Raw genomic sequence first — 16092 nt, 5'->3', positions numbered from 1 at the left:
CTATTTATGACGATGACTATTGGTCAGCCATTGGGGTCGAGGTAGCGGAGGGTTCCACTCCGTGGGATCCGCTAAGATATTCTAGCGGTGGGTGATTTGAGGGCCATTGCAAAGGGGGATAATGGGCCCCATCGGAGCACCGGACCGGAGCATTACAATAACCGTCCTCATAGCAGCGCCAACCGAGGGTCTCTTCTTTTCTTCGTTTGCGGCCCTGTGCCGCCATCTTTACGCTGGATTTACTGAATATCCTTTCGCTTACGGGAAGAAGGCGTTTACACCAACACCGAAGAAGCTGGGCGCTCGCTGCTGGTTGACGCTGTTTGATAATGCGGAATGACCCTCGATAAACCGATTAAATGAACCTCTCAACGATAAGCGACCACGGTTATGACTAATTATCTTTTTTTCGTTTTGTGTTTCGTTTCAGATTTGAATGCGGGGATTCCGTCGCGAGTATCCGGTGCGGTTGCCGCTTGCTTTTGAAATTGAAACATTTATCCTTCGCACCTTCCACTGCGTGTTTGTGTCTGCGCGTAGCGAGTGTCGAAATGAACAAAAACACTGGAAACACCGAACGGCATTAAACGATCAACGGCGCGACTGACTGACTAACTGACTGACGGACACCGGGCCGTTAGTGTTAAACGTTGAACCAACAAACCAGCGATACGCGAGGGCCTAACGAAACGAAACGGGCCCTCGAATGCAACTGGCACGGGCACGGTGCCGAGGCCGAGGTGGAATCGGAATTGAGTAATTATGTGCCGCTTAATGCTAGAATAAACATCAGCAGAACGCGAACCGCTCGGTGCTCGGTGCACGGGGGACCCACCGAGATAAAGCACGGTACGACGACGACGAGGTGTGCAAATGGCGTTTGGCGCAATTCTGCCTTCCGCACCGGGGGGGGCCATGGACAACGAACGGCCCGGAGGTGTGACGAAGGCCCGGTCAGACCATTACGATAATAAATTTGTTTTGCATAAACATGGCAACCACTCGCTCGTTCGCTCGCTCGATGGTCCGGTGCGATGCTAATCCTGGCCAGCAACCTGTGCCAACGACACTGGCTAGCTGGCAGTCTTTAAAGGGTTCGGCTCCTCGCGTCGACGTAAAAGATGCGGATGCGAAATTAGAACAGGGATCAAAGAAGCCGACGTGGCTGGTGGGCCCCGAGTTGGTGGATTGTTATTGTTGCCGAGGCCTAGGCCAGCACCTTCCGCATTGTCCGGGGAGTGAGGAGGAGGAGGAGTGCTAGCAAGCACCTGGCACAGTTTTCCGTTCTGTTAGCTGTGTGTACTATCGGGCCTTTGGAATATGCAATGTTTGGTCAAAGGAAGTGTCAGGTACTTGTGGGTGGTGTTTCATTTTGCAGGACAAGGTGTGCCATGGTGCGCCATTTTGTGAATGTGCGGTAAAGGATGGTTTCTTTGCGCGCGAACATTATCTTGATGAGGCAGCATAAAGAAAGGATAATGGACAAGCATTTGTACTAATATTTGTAATGTTGCTCCTTGGCACACAGACAAGCAGCAAGCATTTTATGTTGAGATATTTTGAAGTGAAGTTTGCGGAAGCTTGTTAGTAGGCTACGATATATGTACAGCGGATCCAATGCATCAAAATATCATGATGATGTTGATGATGCTCCCCGGACATGAATGAAACATAATGCAAACGGCCACAAGTGAGCATCAACACCAACGAAAACCAGTGTCCCATCGGACGCACCGCGCTGACAGCATTAATTACCCTTCTTCCCCCATGTGCCGCACACATCCAGCTCACCGCTGCCGAAACACCTGGGATAATGTTTCGATAGACCGTCCCCCGTGGTCACTTCATTTAATGCTTCTCATCTTTTGTTCTCTTGCGTGCGTAGTGCCCCGTTGAATGTGTTCCACACAGCAGGATAGTGTAACACGGTCATTGCCCGTGTGCAGTGTGTTTAACCGCTAGTGCATAAGTGAAATTTGAAGTGTGTCTGTGTGTGTGTGTGTGTGTGAAGTATGTTTGTTGTTGGTGGTGCAGCAGCTACAAAATTCTTTGTTAACCGGTCCGGTAGCTTCAATGGGTAGCGAGTGTTGTGTGTGCAGTAAGTGATCATCAGTTGGTGTCATCATACTAGCCGCTGTTACTGGCAGGCAGAGACACGGGATAGCTGCTGTATCCTTTCTTCGTGACTGCGTGTCTGCACCAGAAGCGTGTTCTAGGTGTGTGTGTGTGTGTTTGCTTGGCGGTGCCGCTGAGCGGAATTCTCCTGAACCTCCTAACCAGCGACCAACGTACAGCGGTGCGTTGGAAGGCAGCTCGTAAAATGGATTATTGGAAATTAATTGTCCTAATTATATCAGCAATCTACGTGAAAGGTAAGCAACAGCAGAGTGACATCGCATTATCCGAAGCCCTTTTCCACCACCGTTTCCTAGCATCCATAGCGCGCCCAGTGTCTTGTATGGTCTTCTGTTTATAACCAAACATGTCCAGCTCGACAACATTCTTCCGATAGGAAGGCATGGAATTCACCTTGGGCCAGAGAGCGAGCAAGAGAGAGAGAGAGAGAGACAGAATGAGCCTCTCAGACGAGCACGCTGATGAGCTGCAGTAGCCTATGACAGCCGGATATCCCTGGTTACCCTGGTTACCCTGTGCATGGTCACAAATTGATCCTTGTCTGTCAGAAGAACTGTCACTCTTCCTGCGAATGGCATGCGTTGCGGTGACTGCAATGGATGGGACCCCCCCCCCCCCCCACTAGGATGATAAGGGCCCCAGGACTCAATTCAATTGCGAGGATTGAGCTCATTCAATTATGCTGTTACAACCGGTCTGCCCGACCTGCATATCAGTCGAGGCTGGCAAAAGATCAGAAGTGGTCGGTCGGTCGGTCGATCGATTGATGGAATTATAGGGGTGGCTTCCTAGTGCCCTCACTCTTTTTGTAATCCATGCACGTCATCGTCCTAGTCGTCGTAATTGCATGGATCCGGGGATTCCTGGTGCTGGGATTTCTTTCGATGGAACGGAAGTAATGCACCGGAAGCCGGAAGTGTACCGGTAGCATGCAGGAGTGAACGCATCCAATCCAGAAGCATGACTTATCAGGGTTTTCTCTGATTATGAACGGCCAAGGAACAGTCCCACGAGAAGGATTCGGACGATGAGGATCCGGACGGGGAGGATCCCCCGGGATTTGACTTAGTTTTGAGTCTGGTAGGAGTAGAGGGCAATATTTATTGGCAACCGGCAAAGCAGATTGAATCTTAAGAAGTACGAAGCGCCTCCCGGCCTTTGATGAGCCTTCCAATGAGCCTCATACCGGAAATAGCAATGTTTGCCAGAAGGAAGAATCCGAAGTTCGTGGAGTGGTATGGTGGTATGCAAATCACAAAACAATTTAATATTCCAGCAAACCATCGCACCGATGCAGTGCTCTGGGTGTAGTTTTTGTTCTCGAAATACTTCCCTTCATCCGGTAGGTGTAGCATCTGATTGGTTCGTGATGAAATTCAAATTATTACCATCCGTATGCTCATATTGCTCTTAAACTCCGTCGTCTGCATTCCGCTACCAGGAATCAATCGTACGGGATCGAATGTTTAAAATGTCACAATGCGAATGTTCTCGAGTGCCGTTTTTTTTCTTTTATCCTCGTATAATTGTTCCGTGTAAATCTCGTCCTATTATTTCCACTCTAACTGCAATTCATTTTGTGCTGCAAAGGCAAGTACATACTTAGTATTCACAAAGCAGGAATCTACTTCCATGGCAAACATGTGTTCGACTCACTTGGTACCAGACTTTGTAGACGATCGGCAAGATTCTGGAACCTCCAGCCCCCTTCTCAGCAGCTCCGCTATTTGGGACATTCACGGCCATAAATATTACACTTAAAGTAACTCGACCGTTTCCTTCGGCTGCTATACGCGAGTGGAGTCCCATGGGTTTAGATGAAACGGTTTTCCACTTCAGTGGCACACTGAGGCTAGTGTGCCCACATGGCGCATGGCGACCCCCCCCCACCCCACCCCACCCCACCGGGTATTACGTGAAAGTAGCAACGGATAATGCCTGGCCAGGACCGACCAGGGCCATGGGCTCGCTGTCTCGTAGTTTAACGTAGCTTATTTACGATAGGATCAAATCGTTTTCACCATAAGCTGCGCTCCACCGGACGTCCTTTTTGTGCTTTGATGATTATTATCGGTCCCCGGGAGGGACGACGGTTACAGGGCTAAAGCTCGCCCAATCCCCGTGCAGTCTAGCAGTCATGCGGGACACCGCTAGTAGCACCACTGACATATCATCGACCGAGGGGTCGTAACCGCCACCGACGGTCAATGGTTACACTTTCTGCACCAAAAGCTGGCCTCCTGTCGCTTAGCTTTCCGGAAGGAGGGTGGGAGAGAGAGAGGGAGGGAGGGTTAGTTTCAGCCAGTATTCTCCCTTCTCCACGGGGGTCTCCGTTCTCCGGCGGAGCCGTTCTATGCGCCCGGGTGGCAGTGACGGCTCGTAAAGATGGGCAACATCATGGTGCTGACCGACGGCCAGTAATTATTCGCTTGAAATACTATTTTTATGGCTCACCGGAACCACGGTGGCTGGATGCCGACGATCAGCAGCAGTAGCAGCAGCAGGATAAAGGGTCCCCGAGGAGTGATCACTTTACGATGTATGGCGAGTCAGTAATACCTGTCAGTGTGTGTGTGTATGTGTATGTTTGTATGTGCTTTGTACTTGTAAAGGGCACAAACGAAGGGAAAGGATGGTGTTGCCCTTTAGCACGGTCATAAACGATAGATCTAGGGAAGAGTTTGCTACTAAAGTTGATTACCCATCGTCCGGGGCACAGCAAGCAGTCCAATACAATACTTGATTAGTAGTTGTTGTTGATCGTGTTGCTCGGTCAGAGATAAAAAGCCGCTGCCGCTTTTAAGGTCAACATAAGTTGTTGTTCATTAGCTCAGCAACAGTGATAAGAATTATGGCATCATAAGCTCATAATCATAACTCGAGTTCTTCGGTGCAGGTAATCAAGCATAAACTGTATATTACCGGGGCTCAATCAAAATGAAGCTCCAGAGAGAATCTGCATGAGACAACTTAGCACTACACACACACACACACACACACATGCATGCATTCACTCATGCATTCACACTGACATTCCTACATTGCTTCATTCCTGCTGGTGGTTTTGCTTTTTATGACCGAGTTTAGCTTCACATACATGTCGGTACAAATTTCCTTTCCCATAACTTAGCCTCACCGCATCACCCCGATCACCGGTACGGTCCGGTCCGGTCCCTTAACTGCTTCCGGATGCTCTTCTCGAGAGGAAATGGAGCAGAAAACCATTGAACGAGCTGTTGAGCATGGCTAGCTGTCCGGTGCCTCACCGGCGGGCGTAGGTCAGTTTAAAACTGTTGAAACGCCTCACCATCTGGGACCATTCGAAGCACTCCCTTCCATCACTCCCTTCATCGAGGGGCGGGGGTCGGTACCCAGTTCGTAATAAAAATAGGACCCCCCATTACGAGGGTGGTAGTATGGTAGATCAACGTCGGTACGTCGATGTCCGAAGGCAATCAGTTACGTGAGTGAGTGAGTGAGTCAGAGAGCTCATGGTGACTTGTAGCAGCTTCAGGTTAATGGAAGGAAGGGAGACACTTGAACAACGACATTGTGGTTTCGATCTGCTAAACTGACCACAGTAAACACAAACACACATACCCAGACGAGTGTATTTGTATTGTATTCGAATTCGATTGCGACGGTAATCGTCGTAACGCCGGAAGACTTGATGTTGACGGTTACGGTAAGGAGACGTTAAATTTACGTTTTATGTGATCGAATTGTGGTCGATCGTGGCGCCCGACAACCGACAACAACAACAACAAACAGTTTTGTAGCAACACACACGTGGAACGGAACCCTCGACTACTTATCTCAAATTGAACCAGTGTACCAGTGGTGCAAGAAGGTGCCGGATATCCCTTCAAAATCCTCCGTCAGCACTCAACTTGGCCGACATGTGATGGGCGTCCTGCTGGAGACCGCTATCTTCTCCTTGCCCTTGCACCGGGGCGTGTGTGTGTGTCGACAGCTCGAACTGTTTGCGTCCAGTGCGAGCCGAGATTTATCTCGACATGAGCGTCCATTTTTATCACTTTTTTTCCCCCCCCCGTATCGGTCTGTGTGCCCATTGCCCGGAAGTAGCAGCAACGAAGGAAGCGTGCCGTTGGCTACTACTGTTTTTTTCTCCCGTTTCCCGTTTCCAAGTTTTGTTGTACACTACACGGACATGGAGTAGGTTTTTCTCACTGTACTCACGTTGTCGAGCGGCAGCCCGGACAGACTTTCCACCATTCCGTTTCCCCATTGCTTGCCTGCTACCGGCGGCAGTGCTATTGTCCGGTGAACATGCTTTACACTGTTGTTTCGCCGAAAGTGTTTGCATCCAGCCCGATGCTGCTGTTGCTGCTGCGCTGTGTGCATATGTTGGAAACGACGGCAAAAAGTGGCAAAAACTTCTTCACCGTACTAGCCAGCCTTTGGTTGGTTGGTTGGTTCTGAGGATGGTTCGGAGTTTCCTTGTTCCGGTCGTCGCTTCGTAAGGAGAAGAGGAAGAAGAAGAAAGACGGTTTTCTGAACGGTAAGCTTCGAGTATGGCCGTTCGTTACCGTACCTTCACTCCGGTTCAGATGTGCCTTTGTTGCCGCTCATAAAGTTGTCTGACGCTGGACCAACCAACCAACCGACCGAACGACCGACCCATCATCATCGTCATGATCACCTACCCCGCCTCTGGGGTAGTCTAGTCGAAGAGTTGTTTATCTTTCAGCTCGACAGGGTCATCACAAAGCCGGTGCCGGTGTTGTGGATGCGGGACGCGCGTGGATCCTGCTGAAGAGATATGCTCCGGAAATTGGCACTAGGCTGGCTCCGGTCGGGAACCAACAGCAGCAGCAGCAGATAGAGGATTGACTTTATTTACCCAGCTTCATCTCCGCGGTCGGCATCCTGGCGGCATCTGACGTTCTAGTCAGGGGTTCCCTTGAAGTACCGCTCCAGATCCATTGCACTTTGAACACGAAATGGCGCCATTGTGTGTGTGCGTGTGTGTGTGCGTCCCGAAAGGGATGGTAGAGATTTGTTTGCGTCCCGAGATCGAGCACGGATGCGGTTTTGTGGCCATACTCCGAATCGAACACGCACAACCCATCGGCGTTATAATCGCGGGACGCCATTTTGCGTCATCGTGGTGCAGTTACAACACGGTGCCAAAGGCCAGCTCGGAAAAACGCCGAAAAATTCAACCACGAAACAAGGGCACCACCGGCATCGCTTCGTTGGTTTTGTTTTATTCGCGTTTGGTACACGAAAGAGAGTGTGAGGATGACACCAAGGGAAGGTGGATGCTTCGATGACATGACTTGTCACTGTAAGGGAAGGGCTCGTTAGGCTGCAGCAGCGATTCATCACCCACTGGCCCATGTTCAAGCCCGTACCCTACAGGCTGCTCGATGTTGTTGATCTTTTGCATTAGAAGCGCTTACAAGGGCTTGTGCTGTGTATACACAGCGCGTGATTGAACAAACGGTAGTAGCTGCAGGAGGTTCGGGTATGTGGAGAATATCGGAGCACAACACAATCTGGTTCGTCAGAGCAGATGTCAACGCGAGGAATAACGAAAAATGGATTATTCTTTTTTTCTTGTTTACGATTTTTGGCTTTTTCTTCCAATATAATATGGCCAGAATAAGGCGATTTCGACATTGAAACTTCATACTTATGTATCTAAATACCATTATCGGAGTAATGCATTGTTCAAATTCAAAATAATCAACCAAGTATAAAGTCTCGATACTTGGCCACTTATTCACCACCAATCGATTGGCAAATTGATTATTCTCATCACGATGATCGCGATCAGGATCGAAGCAGTTTCAATTCAACTACAATGAATGGCGCCTCCACCATGCACTTAGTGTCTCGGACAGCCCAACGCGAATAGTTGGCTCAGAATTTGCATAGGGCCCTATTGCGAGTGTCTTGTCTTGCAAACGAGACTGCCTTACTACTGCTGAAAAAACTTAGCAGTCTTGTTTAGCTTTTATGAATGAAATTGTGATTTTTTACAGCCTGATTTCAAAACAAATACTAATACTACCAAATTAATCACCAACACCACCAAAAACCAACATCTTTCGCGCCAATGGCAACGCGACTTTCAGTCTCGTTTTCAAGACTCAGAGTCTGGTAGGTTTTGGCACCAGACTCTGAGTCTTGAAAACGAGACTGAAAATGGTATATTTTTTCGGCTTGGTCGTAGTTGCCATTGGAGCGAAAGATGTTGCTTTTTAATTGTGTTGGTGATTAATTTGGTAGTATTAGTATTTGTTTTGAAATCAGGCTGTAAAAAATCACAATTTCATTCATAAAAGCTAAACAAGACTGCTAAGTTTTTTCAGCAGTAGTAAGGCAGTCTCGTTTGCAAGACAAGACACTCGCAATAGGGCCCATAATTCAGCAAGGCAGCAGTGGTTGCCATGGGAGATCGAAGGTAATTGACCGTACCGTTAGGTGAGGGGTTTCTGTTTAGTTTCCGATTTTCAAGAGTCCCTTTCCACTGCACGATGACAGTGCACCAGGCTGATGCGCCCGGGGAGCTGTAACCCATTACCCGGGGAGCTACCAAGATTGCATCCAGGTCCACAAAACTTAAACACACCCCTGGCTTCATCACGTGAAAGGCGAAAAGCCGAGTAAACCGGAGGTGACAAACTGACACATTTCGTTTGAGTTTCTGTCTCGTTAGACTTCCTCCATGGTATGGCGTAGAAAAAGGACGAAACATTGTCTTCGTCCAAGTTGGCCTGGAACGGAACCGGTGTGAAACCGGAGGACGATCGCACTGCGAAGCCAGGGGATGACAGGCCTTTTCCAGATTCGGATTAACTCGTTAGCATAGCTGAGTACATCACTACGCAGGAGTACCTGCGGGTAGTGGCCGGAAAAGGGGGTGGAAAAGCCGAGAGGGGAGCCGGGTTTTGGGCTTTGGGCTGCTGAGTTTTGCAGAGAGCCAGAGAGAGGCTGAGAGTTTTTGGCCGAAACTTTCTGTGGCCGATTGAAATGGCGCAGAGAAGTGCTCGCTGCTGGAAGAATAACTTAAAGTCAGTCAGTCCGTTTGGTTTCGTTTGGCGGTACGGCAAGTTTTCTAATTATCATACAACCACCCGGATTTAATCGACTTTTGGGGCTCCTTTGGGTTTCGGTGTGGTGCTTTTGCTCAAACCGGATGCACTCTCTACTCGCTCCCTGCTCCCCTGCTACCTGGGAGTGTTTTAAATTTGTTGGATCTCGTTGGCAAAGGTGTGTTGCCGTGTATTTCGTGCGTTAATATTTGCCCGGAAAAAGGTGTTGCGGTGAAAATGATTCAGCGCCACAGAATCCCTCGTTTTTCGGACGAATGAGAAGCTCCTGCCGCTCGGAATTGGAGGAGAAGCGTTTCAAGGATTCTGTTCGCGATTTCATTCGTGCGAACAAATACACTCACAGGGTTGTGCGATGAGACACTCCCTCTCGTGTGTGTGTGTCTTTCTCTGGAAACGCTTCAACACCGATATGCATCAGAAGTTTTGTGGCTCAACGCGGCCACCAGCAACCGAAAAACTCGAAACCAACCGCTGCTGCTGCTGCTGCTACTACCACGAGTGACACGTGCTCTCATGTTGCTGGGGATAACACGACCAAGTTTCGGTATCTCCCAAGTGTGAACATGACCGAAGTGAAGTTCGTTACCCACTTAGCCCCTTTCCCTCAACCACAACACCAGGGCTGCCAGCGTTCGCGGTACAGCTACGTGCTTAACTCCTTTCGACAGCTTAATGCCACACACGTGATGGGCGAGAAAGAAATCAACTTTTGAATCCCGATTCCAACGAACGGAATCATGGAAAGGCGGGGAGGGGGGAGCGGTAAAGGAGCGCGGATCGGTCGGAGATCGAGGAAGAGGATCGAACGAGCGGAACGAGCGATGGTAGAGTTTTGAAAAGTTAGTGATAATAATCATTTTGATTTCGTTGGTTCGGGAAGGCATCAGCGAGCCTAGGTCGGGTGGTCGGTCGGGGATGGCAAATAAGTTTGGACAGTTAACCGCGCCCCCTCTCCCGTCCTGGACCCGGAGAGTTACGTGAGATAAGCGAGAACGTGCAGGAAATTTGAGGCGAACAGGTTTAACAGGGGGTAGCTGGTTTTCGTTTTCCTTCTTCTCCGGCTTCGTCCCTGAGGTGTACGGAATCTATGCTCGTTCTCGAGCATTAGGGAAGAAGTAAATATTGGTCTCGAACTCGTTTTACTTTCGGATTTATCGGTGGAGTTGAGGGATGCTACGAGGATGCGATATTATCGATGAGGTTTGTGAGAAAGTGTCAGAGTTCAATCAATGAAAAGTCATAAAGTAACTTCACTCGTGAGCATTTGAGATGAGTAGATTGCGGAACGAAGCTCTGTGGGCAACTACATCAATGGTTTGATTTAAGTCCTGAAATGATTTGGTTCCTTATGGGTTTTTACACTTCCATAGCATAATATTTACTATAAATATTTACTTCCATAGCAGAATTCTAATTATCGAAGAATAAATAGAGCCCTATGGGCTTATTTGCAATGGAAAGTCTTACTTCTTTGAACATGTTTTGAACACTTGAGTGAGCTCACTCACGTGCAATATGTTAATTGAACTATATTGACACTCTACTGACGATTTTTATTTATTCATCGTCCGTTAGCAATATTGCCAGACCGTCCAAAATTTTTTCAATCAAGATCATTGGCGACTAATATGAGACATCCGTCCTTGCCAAAACTTCCTTGCCACATGCATGCGTCAACATGCTGAGAGCCATGGAAGAATGTAACTGTGACCGAAAGCTATTGGAAAGAGAAAAAGGAAATAGTCCAAACAATTGATACTAGATAGGATAAAGTTGACGCATGATAATTCAATCACTAACTAATATTGTTTCGCGCTATTAAATAATTCAGTTGAAGCTCTCGAGAATAGATAAAAATGGAGTGACAATGCTGCATATGACAGATTTACCAGCAGCTCAATCCTGTCCACAGACCGTACCATTTCTCGCTGTCCGAAATATATACATTTTTTATTTTTTAGAATCAATTTTTCGATTCACGAAACTTTCAAATTAACCCACACACTCTTAAAGCCTGTGCATTCTCAACTCAACATGTCGCAAAAGTGAACGTAAACGAAATGGTAATTTATTTAATTAATATCCATTCAATACTTTTGCTAGCTTTTTTTTTAATTCATTGAGTTTGTTTGAAGATATTTTTTACATTTACAACCGATGGAGCACATGCTGGCTAAATGGCCAACACATCGAACAAGTTAATTTGTACGAAACCAATTAAAAGCTGCACTAAACAACATCCACAATTTTATCATAAATACCCACACGCTCCAACACACGCCTCCGTCCTGGTCACTATTAAACCAATGCTTCGGTACGGGTCCAACGAAACGTTTAACTTTGGGTCAACATTGAACGATAATTTGTACAGATTTTTTTGTTTGTTGCTGCTATTGCTACTGCTGCTGCTTCTACAGGATACACGTGTCAGCTCACGTGCGTCTAACTGCCGCAGACGATGGTCGTTACAATGTGCCGAGCATGCCCTCCCCATGCTCTCCTTCCCCCTGGCCCGGACCATAATCACTATCCACTGGCCTTTGCTGACAAAACGCCATCAACCAAAGTCGCTCGTTGGCACGCTACAATCCCGACCTCACCACACGAATAGCGTGCCATACCGTCGACGGAATGGAGCACCATTTCCAGGGTACCACGGGTTCAGGTGCACTGCAACTCCGTTGGCAGCTCCATTCATTTGCATAAACAACGACGATCGAGGAATGGGGTTGGAGAAGGGGGTCCTGGTGGAAGGTGGGGTCTCGTGCCGTGCTGCTGATAATCGGGGCATCCGACGGGCAGCCGGGGACCGGGATCCGGATCAAAACCATCACCGGAACCCACACATGCCGGAAGGTGCATTTGTGCGCTGCGCTCCTCGTCAGCGTTGCATATGCCAACGGCCGGTCCGGCCGGGGGGCAGCATGTGCTGTGGTGCGCAATATCCGGTTCCCGGTTGTAACTGAAACCACCCCTGTTCCCCTCGTCTCATCAGTCTCATTCAGGTCGACGCGTAGCGCTAGCTTTCGAAACATTCAACGCTAGCGAAGCGCTAACTGGAGCCACTTCCGGTGCAGTTAAGCGCACCTTCGACCCAGAAACACACTCGTACTGTCCCCGTACCCAGCACTCCACCTTCGGTGCCTTTTCATCGCATTACGTTCCTCGTTCCTTGTTCCTCGCTGCGCAACCGACGGCAAAGTTGATGGAAAGTAATTTACGGCCCGAACCGAAAAACTTTCGCCATCGCCTTCTTCGTCCTGTTCGTCCAACGGGACTAAAGCTTCCTGCGTCACAGGAACGTGGAGAAAGCGGAGAAGGAAGTGGTGGAAAATTGTAAGAAGTTCCTTCCCGGGGCTCTTCACCAGGCGGGGATTGTTCTTAGCCAGAGGCGAGTGCTGCAGTCGCTGGCTGCGAGTTGCAACGAGTTTTTCGAATTTTCTCGCCCTCACTACCCGGAAAACATACGGATCGGGCCGCCGCTGGCCGCCGTATGGTTCGCGGTCAGGCAACGGTTGACTTAAGCCATCGAAAATCTTGCACGAAATTTGCAACCCTCTCTCTCTCTCTCTCTCGTCCCCTGAATTTGATCAGCAGATGGTGGTGGTGGTGGTGCTGTTCGTGTGCGACCATCGGGGAACGGGAAGTTGATTGCCAGTTCATTAGGCTTGATTAATGGCGGCACTGTAGCACCGTGTGCACCGTATTGAGTAGAGTGTTCCGTTTTCTTTTTCATTGCTGCACTTGACTGCAGGAGTAACAGTTGCTGGAGCTGAGTTAATGTGAAATTTAGACATTGGACCGAGGTTCATTTAGTTTCGCTGAAGAAAACCAAAAAAAAAAACACACAGAACAGAAGAACCATTTGGTGCATCCCGTTCGAACCAACCGTTTCCGTGGGGGATACATTCGCTCCTTGAAGCTCCTTGTCGGATGATCAGAGAGGTTCCGTAGACGAACGAGAACCGCAGAAGCAGGTCAGCTTTCCTCCCCCCTTAACGTTCAGTTTGAAAGGCTGAAGGGTGCGCTTCCGTTCTCGAGCCCGTTCCCGAATGAAGGCAACTTGTTCCAACGGAACAGCGGCCGGAAGTGGGCCCCCGGCCATGTTGTTCGGGCTCGGAACTCGCACCAACCGACGACTAAACACACGTTGTAGTAGCTTGTTGTGCGGGACTTAATTAGAATATTGAATTCAATAAGCACCCTTCAAGCTAACCTGCTTCCTCCTTTCAACAGAGGCGAAGGACACACACACACACACGCGTACCGGTAGCACACGTCTTAGCTTACACACATCACAAACGATCACGCAAGACAGATTGCTGACGCGTGCTCCGGCTGGAGTTGGAGTGGCCGGGTAAGGGTTTAAAACAAATAACAGGTTTCGTCGACACCGACAAAGGCCGGCGACGCCAGGCCGGTGCCGGCTTTCCGACCGATTATGATTAGTTACTCGTGATTATGTTGATAGCGATGATGATGGCGATGGCCATGATGATGATGATGATGGTGGTGGTGTGGCGAGAAGGTTAAAAATTATGTTGTAATAAACGGAACAAGCCACTTGTTAGGGGCCCACGTTCGTGCGCCTGGTTTCCGTCTGGGCAATTAAGGCTATGATTAGCCAAGGGATCGGTTTCATATGAGATAAATGGCGGAGGGGAGCAGTTCGGCGAAGAGTTAGTTACCGGAAGGCGACTCGCACACGGTGGCAGGATCAAGGGGTTTCATGGAATGTTACAAAGTTAAATTACGAAGCGGCCAATATTGTACCTGTCCTGCGTCTACCTTACAGCGATTACACTTTCCTGGAAGTTCGGTTGTAACTGAACAGCGGCCAGAATATGCCCCAGAGCACAGGCACCCTGTCGGTGGCTCATCAAAGAGCAACAGTATTTGGTAGTGTATCCGGGAGTTAGGCAAATTATTAAAACAAACAAACACAACCAAGACCACAAGGCTAGACGGAAAGGAAGGACCGAACGAACGAACGAATTGATTACATTAGGGTGTAATTACGAGAAGAATCATTGGTTAGGATTGGGACAATAAATTATGGCAAAGCATATTTTTTGATATTAAACGCTCACACACAAACACAAAGATAATGCCAGCTCAGAAATTGAGACAAATGTTTCGCTCCACCCCATACGCCACCATCTGCCAAAACCGCATTCCAATAGCAGAATCGAAAGGAAAGGCAAAGCATAAATAAGCCAATAAGGTTGCTACTGCTGCCAGCCAGCCAGCCAGCCAGCATCGATTGAACCGGAGGAGAGAGCTGGACAAAAACCAGATCCCAGAACCCGCAAAGCACAGCAGAGACTGCTGCATACCGAGTCCGCAGTCCGGGGGCAATCAGATAGATAATCAGCCACCCGTGGCAGTGTGCGAATAGAGCAAATGATTTAATAATGTATTTATTCATAAAATCATTCGCAGCTTCCTCGCCCTTTCCGCTTCTCTCTCTCCGCGGTGCAGCCTTCCTCACTCTCTCACTTCCTCTCTTTGCCCCAGCCAAGCACGTCACGAAGCGACGAAGCGATGGAACCGAAAGAACCGAAACGAATCAACAACGTCGCGGTTGAGCGGGTGTGCCGGAGCCGTAGCCGGAGCCGTAACCGTAGGCCGGAGCTGGAGCTGGAGCGAAACAAACGAGCCAAAGCAAAACCTCCGTCCCTCGCTCCTCTCGATAACAGCAAACCCCTTCTGTTCTGTGTTCTGAAGGGACGACCGGAAGCAGCATCTTTCAACCGTTCGCCGTCGTCACCATGGTCCAAAGATGGAGTTTTTCCCCGTTCCGTTCCTCCGTTGGGCAAGGCCCGTTGCCTTGCGTGTGCGCTAAAGTGGCAGAAGAAAACAGATTCCGGTCCGGGGCAAAGATATGACGTAGAGAAAGTTCCTTGGGCATGAGGCAGATGAGGCGCTAGCCAGCCACTGCGCCTAAAGCATCGTGCCTTCAGATTTGTGATGCCGGTGCACTTTTTGCCATCGGTCTACTTCTCCAGTTGCTCTGTCTCTCACTCTCTCTCTCTCTCTGTCTCTGTCTGTTTCTGGCATCATTTTGCCAAGAATTCCCGGTATCGCTAGGCGGAGCGAAGGCGTACGGATCAAGTCAAAGGACACGGCGATAAAGATAATGCCCTCAATCATTCGCTTGCTGCCTTCGAGCTGCCGGCTTCGGCTTTCTTCCGGCGGAAAATTGTGGCTGAAGACATTTTATCATACTTCGTCAGCCGACTCGGCTGGTCGGCTCCAGGAGAATAGGGGAATGTCCTATTTCCTAGAAGCGCTCCAGCGGCAGCGACGTTGCCGTTTGGGCCGGCAAGCGTGAGAAACGAGAGTTTGTTGTTGGTACGCCAGGAAGGAAGGTCAGCCGGAAATAAATCCCAAACGCCCGACGATAGGATACTTACCTTGCAATTACCGGGAACCGGAACATCGGATCGCCGGAGACACCTATCGCCCAGGAAAGTGTCCGATGGTGCGAGCCGGGCGCCGAGTCTTGACCCTTCTGGATCACTTCGGGGCGAAGCTTTTCTCAAGTGACGGATATGGACCCCGTAAGCTGGCAATCGGTGCTACCGCTTATGATGATTACGCGCGGCGAACGAACGCAAATGCCAATCACCGTCTGATTGCATCACGTCACGGCACACAGACAGACAGACGGACACTATCTCAACACCAGGGCGGGGGATGGTTATTGAGGAGAATAGCTTTGATTGACCGCCGCGGTCTCGGTCGGTCACCAACAAACCGGGTGGTGGTTTTCGGGGTGTCAGGCTCTAATTGGTTTGTAAGTGTTAAGTAACCAAAGGGGATCGGTTGTTGGTCAAGATGGTTTTGTTTGATGGTCGAGCAAACCAAC

General features: G+C 49.2%; 1 protein-coding gene across 1 annotated transcript in view; it reads left to right on the top strand.

Annotated features, from left to right (window-relative positions):
* The first annotated feature begins 2277 nt into the window (after nt 1-2277).
* The window catches only part of LOC125948306 (hemicentin-1), an 83511-nt gene continuing 69696 nt past the window's right edge, over nt 2278-16092 (top strand). The window contains exon 1 of the mRNA XM_049674244.1: nt 2278-2372. Within this exon, the coding sequence (XP_049530201.1) occupies nt 2321-2372 (52 nt within the window). The 5' untranslated portion in view covers nt 2278-2320. The remainder of the gene's footprint in view (nt 2373-16092) is intronic.

Source organism: Anopheles darlingi, chromosome 2, assembly GCF_943734745.1.
Source record: "Anopheles darlingi chromosome 2, idAnoDarlMG_H_01, whole genome shotgun sequence".
Taxonomy (NCBI): domain Eukaryota; kingdom Metazoa; phylum Arthropoda; class Insecta; order Diptera; family Culicidae; genus Anopheles; species Anopheles darlingi.
The sequence above is the reverse complement of the archived record's forward strand: the minus strand, read 5'-3'. Positions and strand labels throughout refer to the sequence as shown.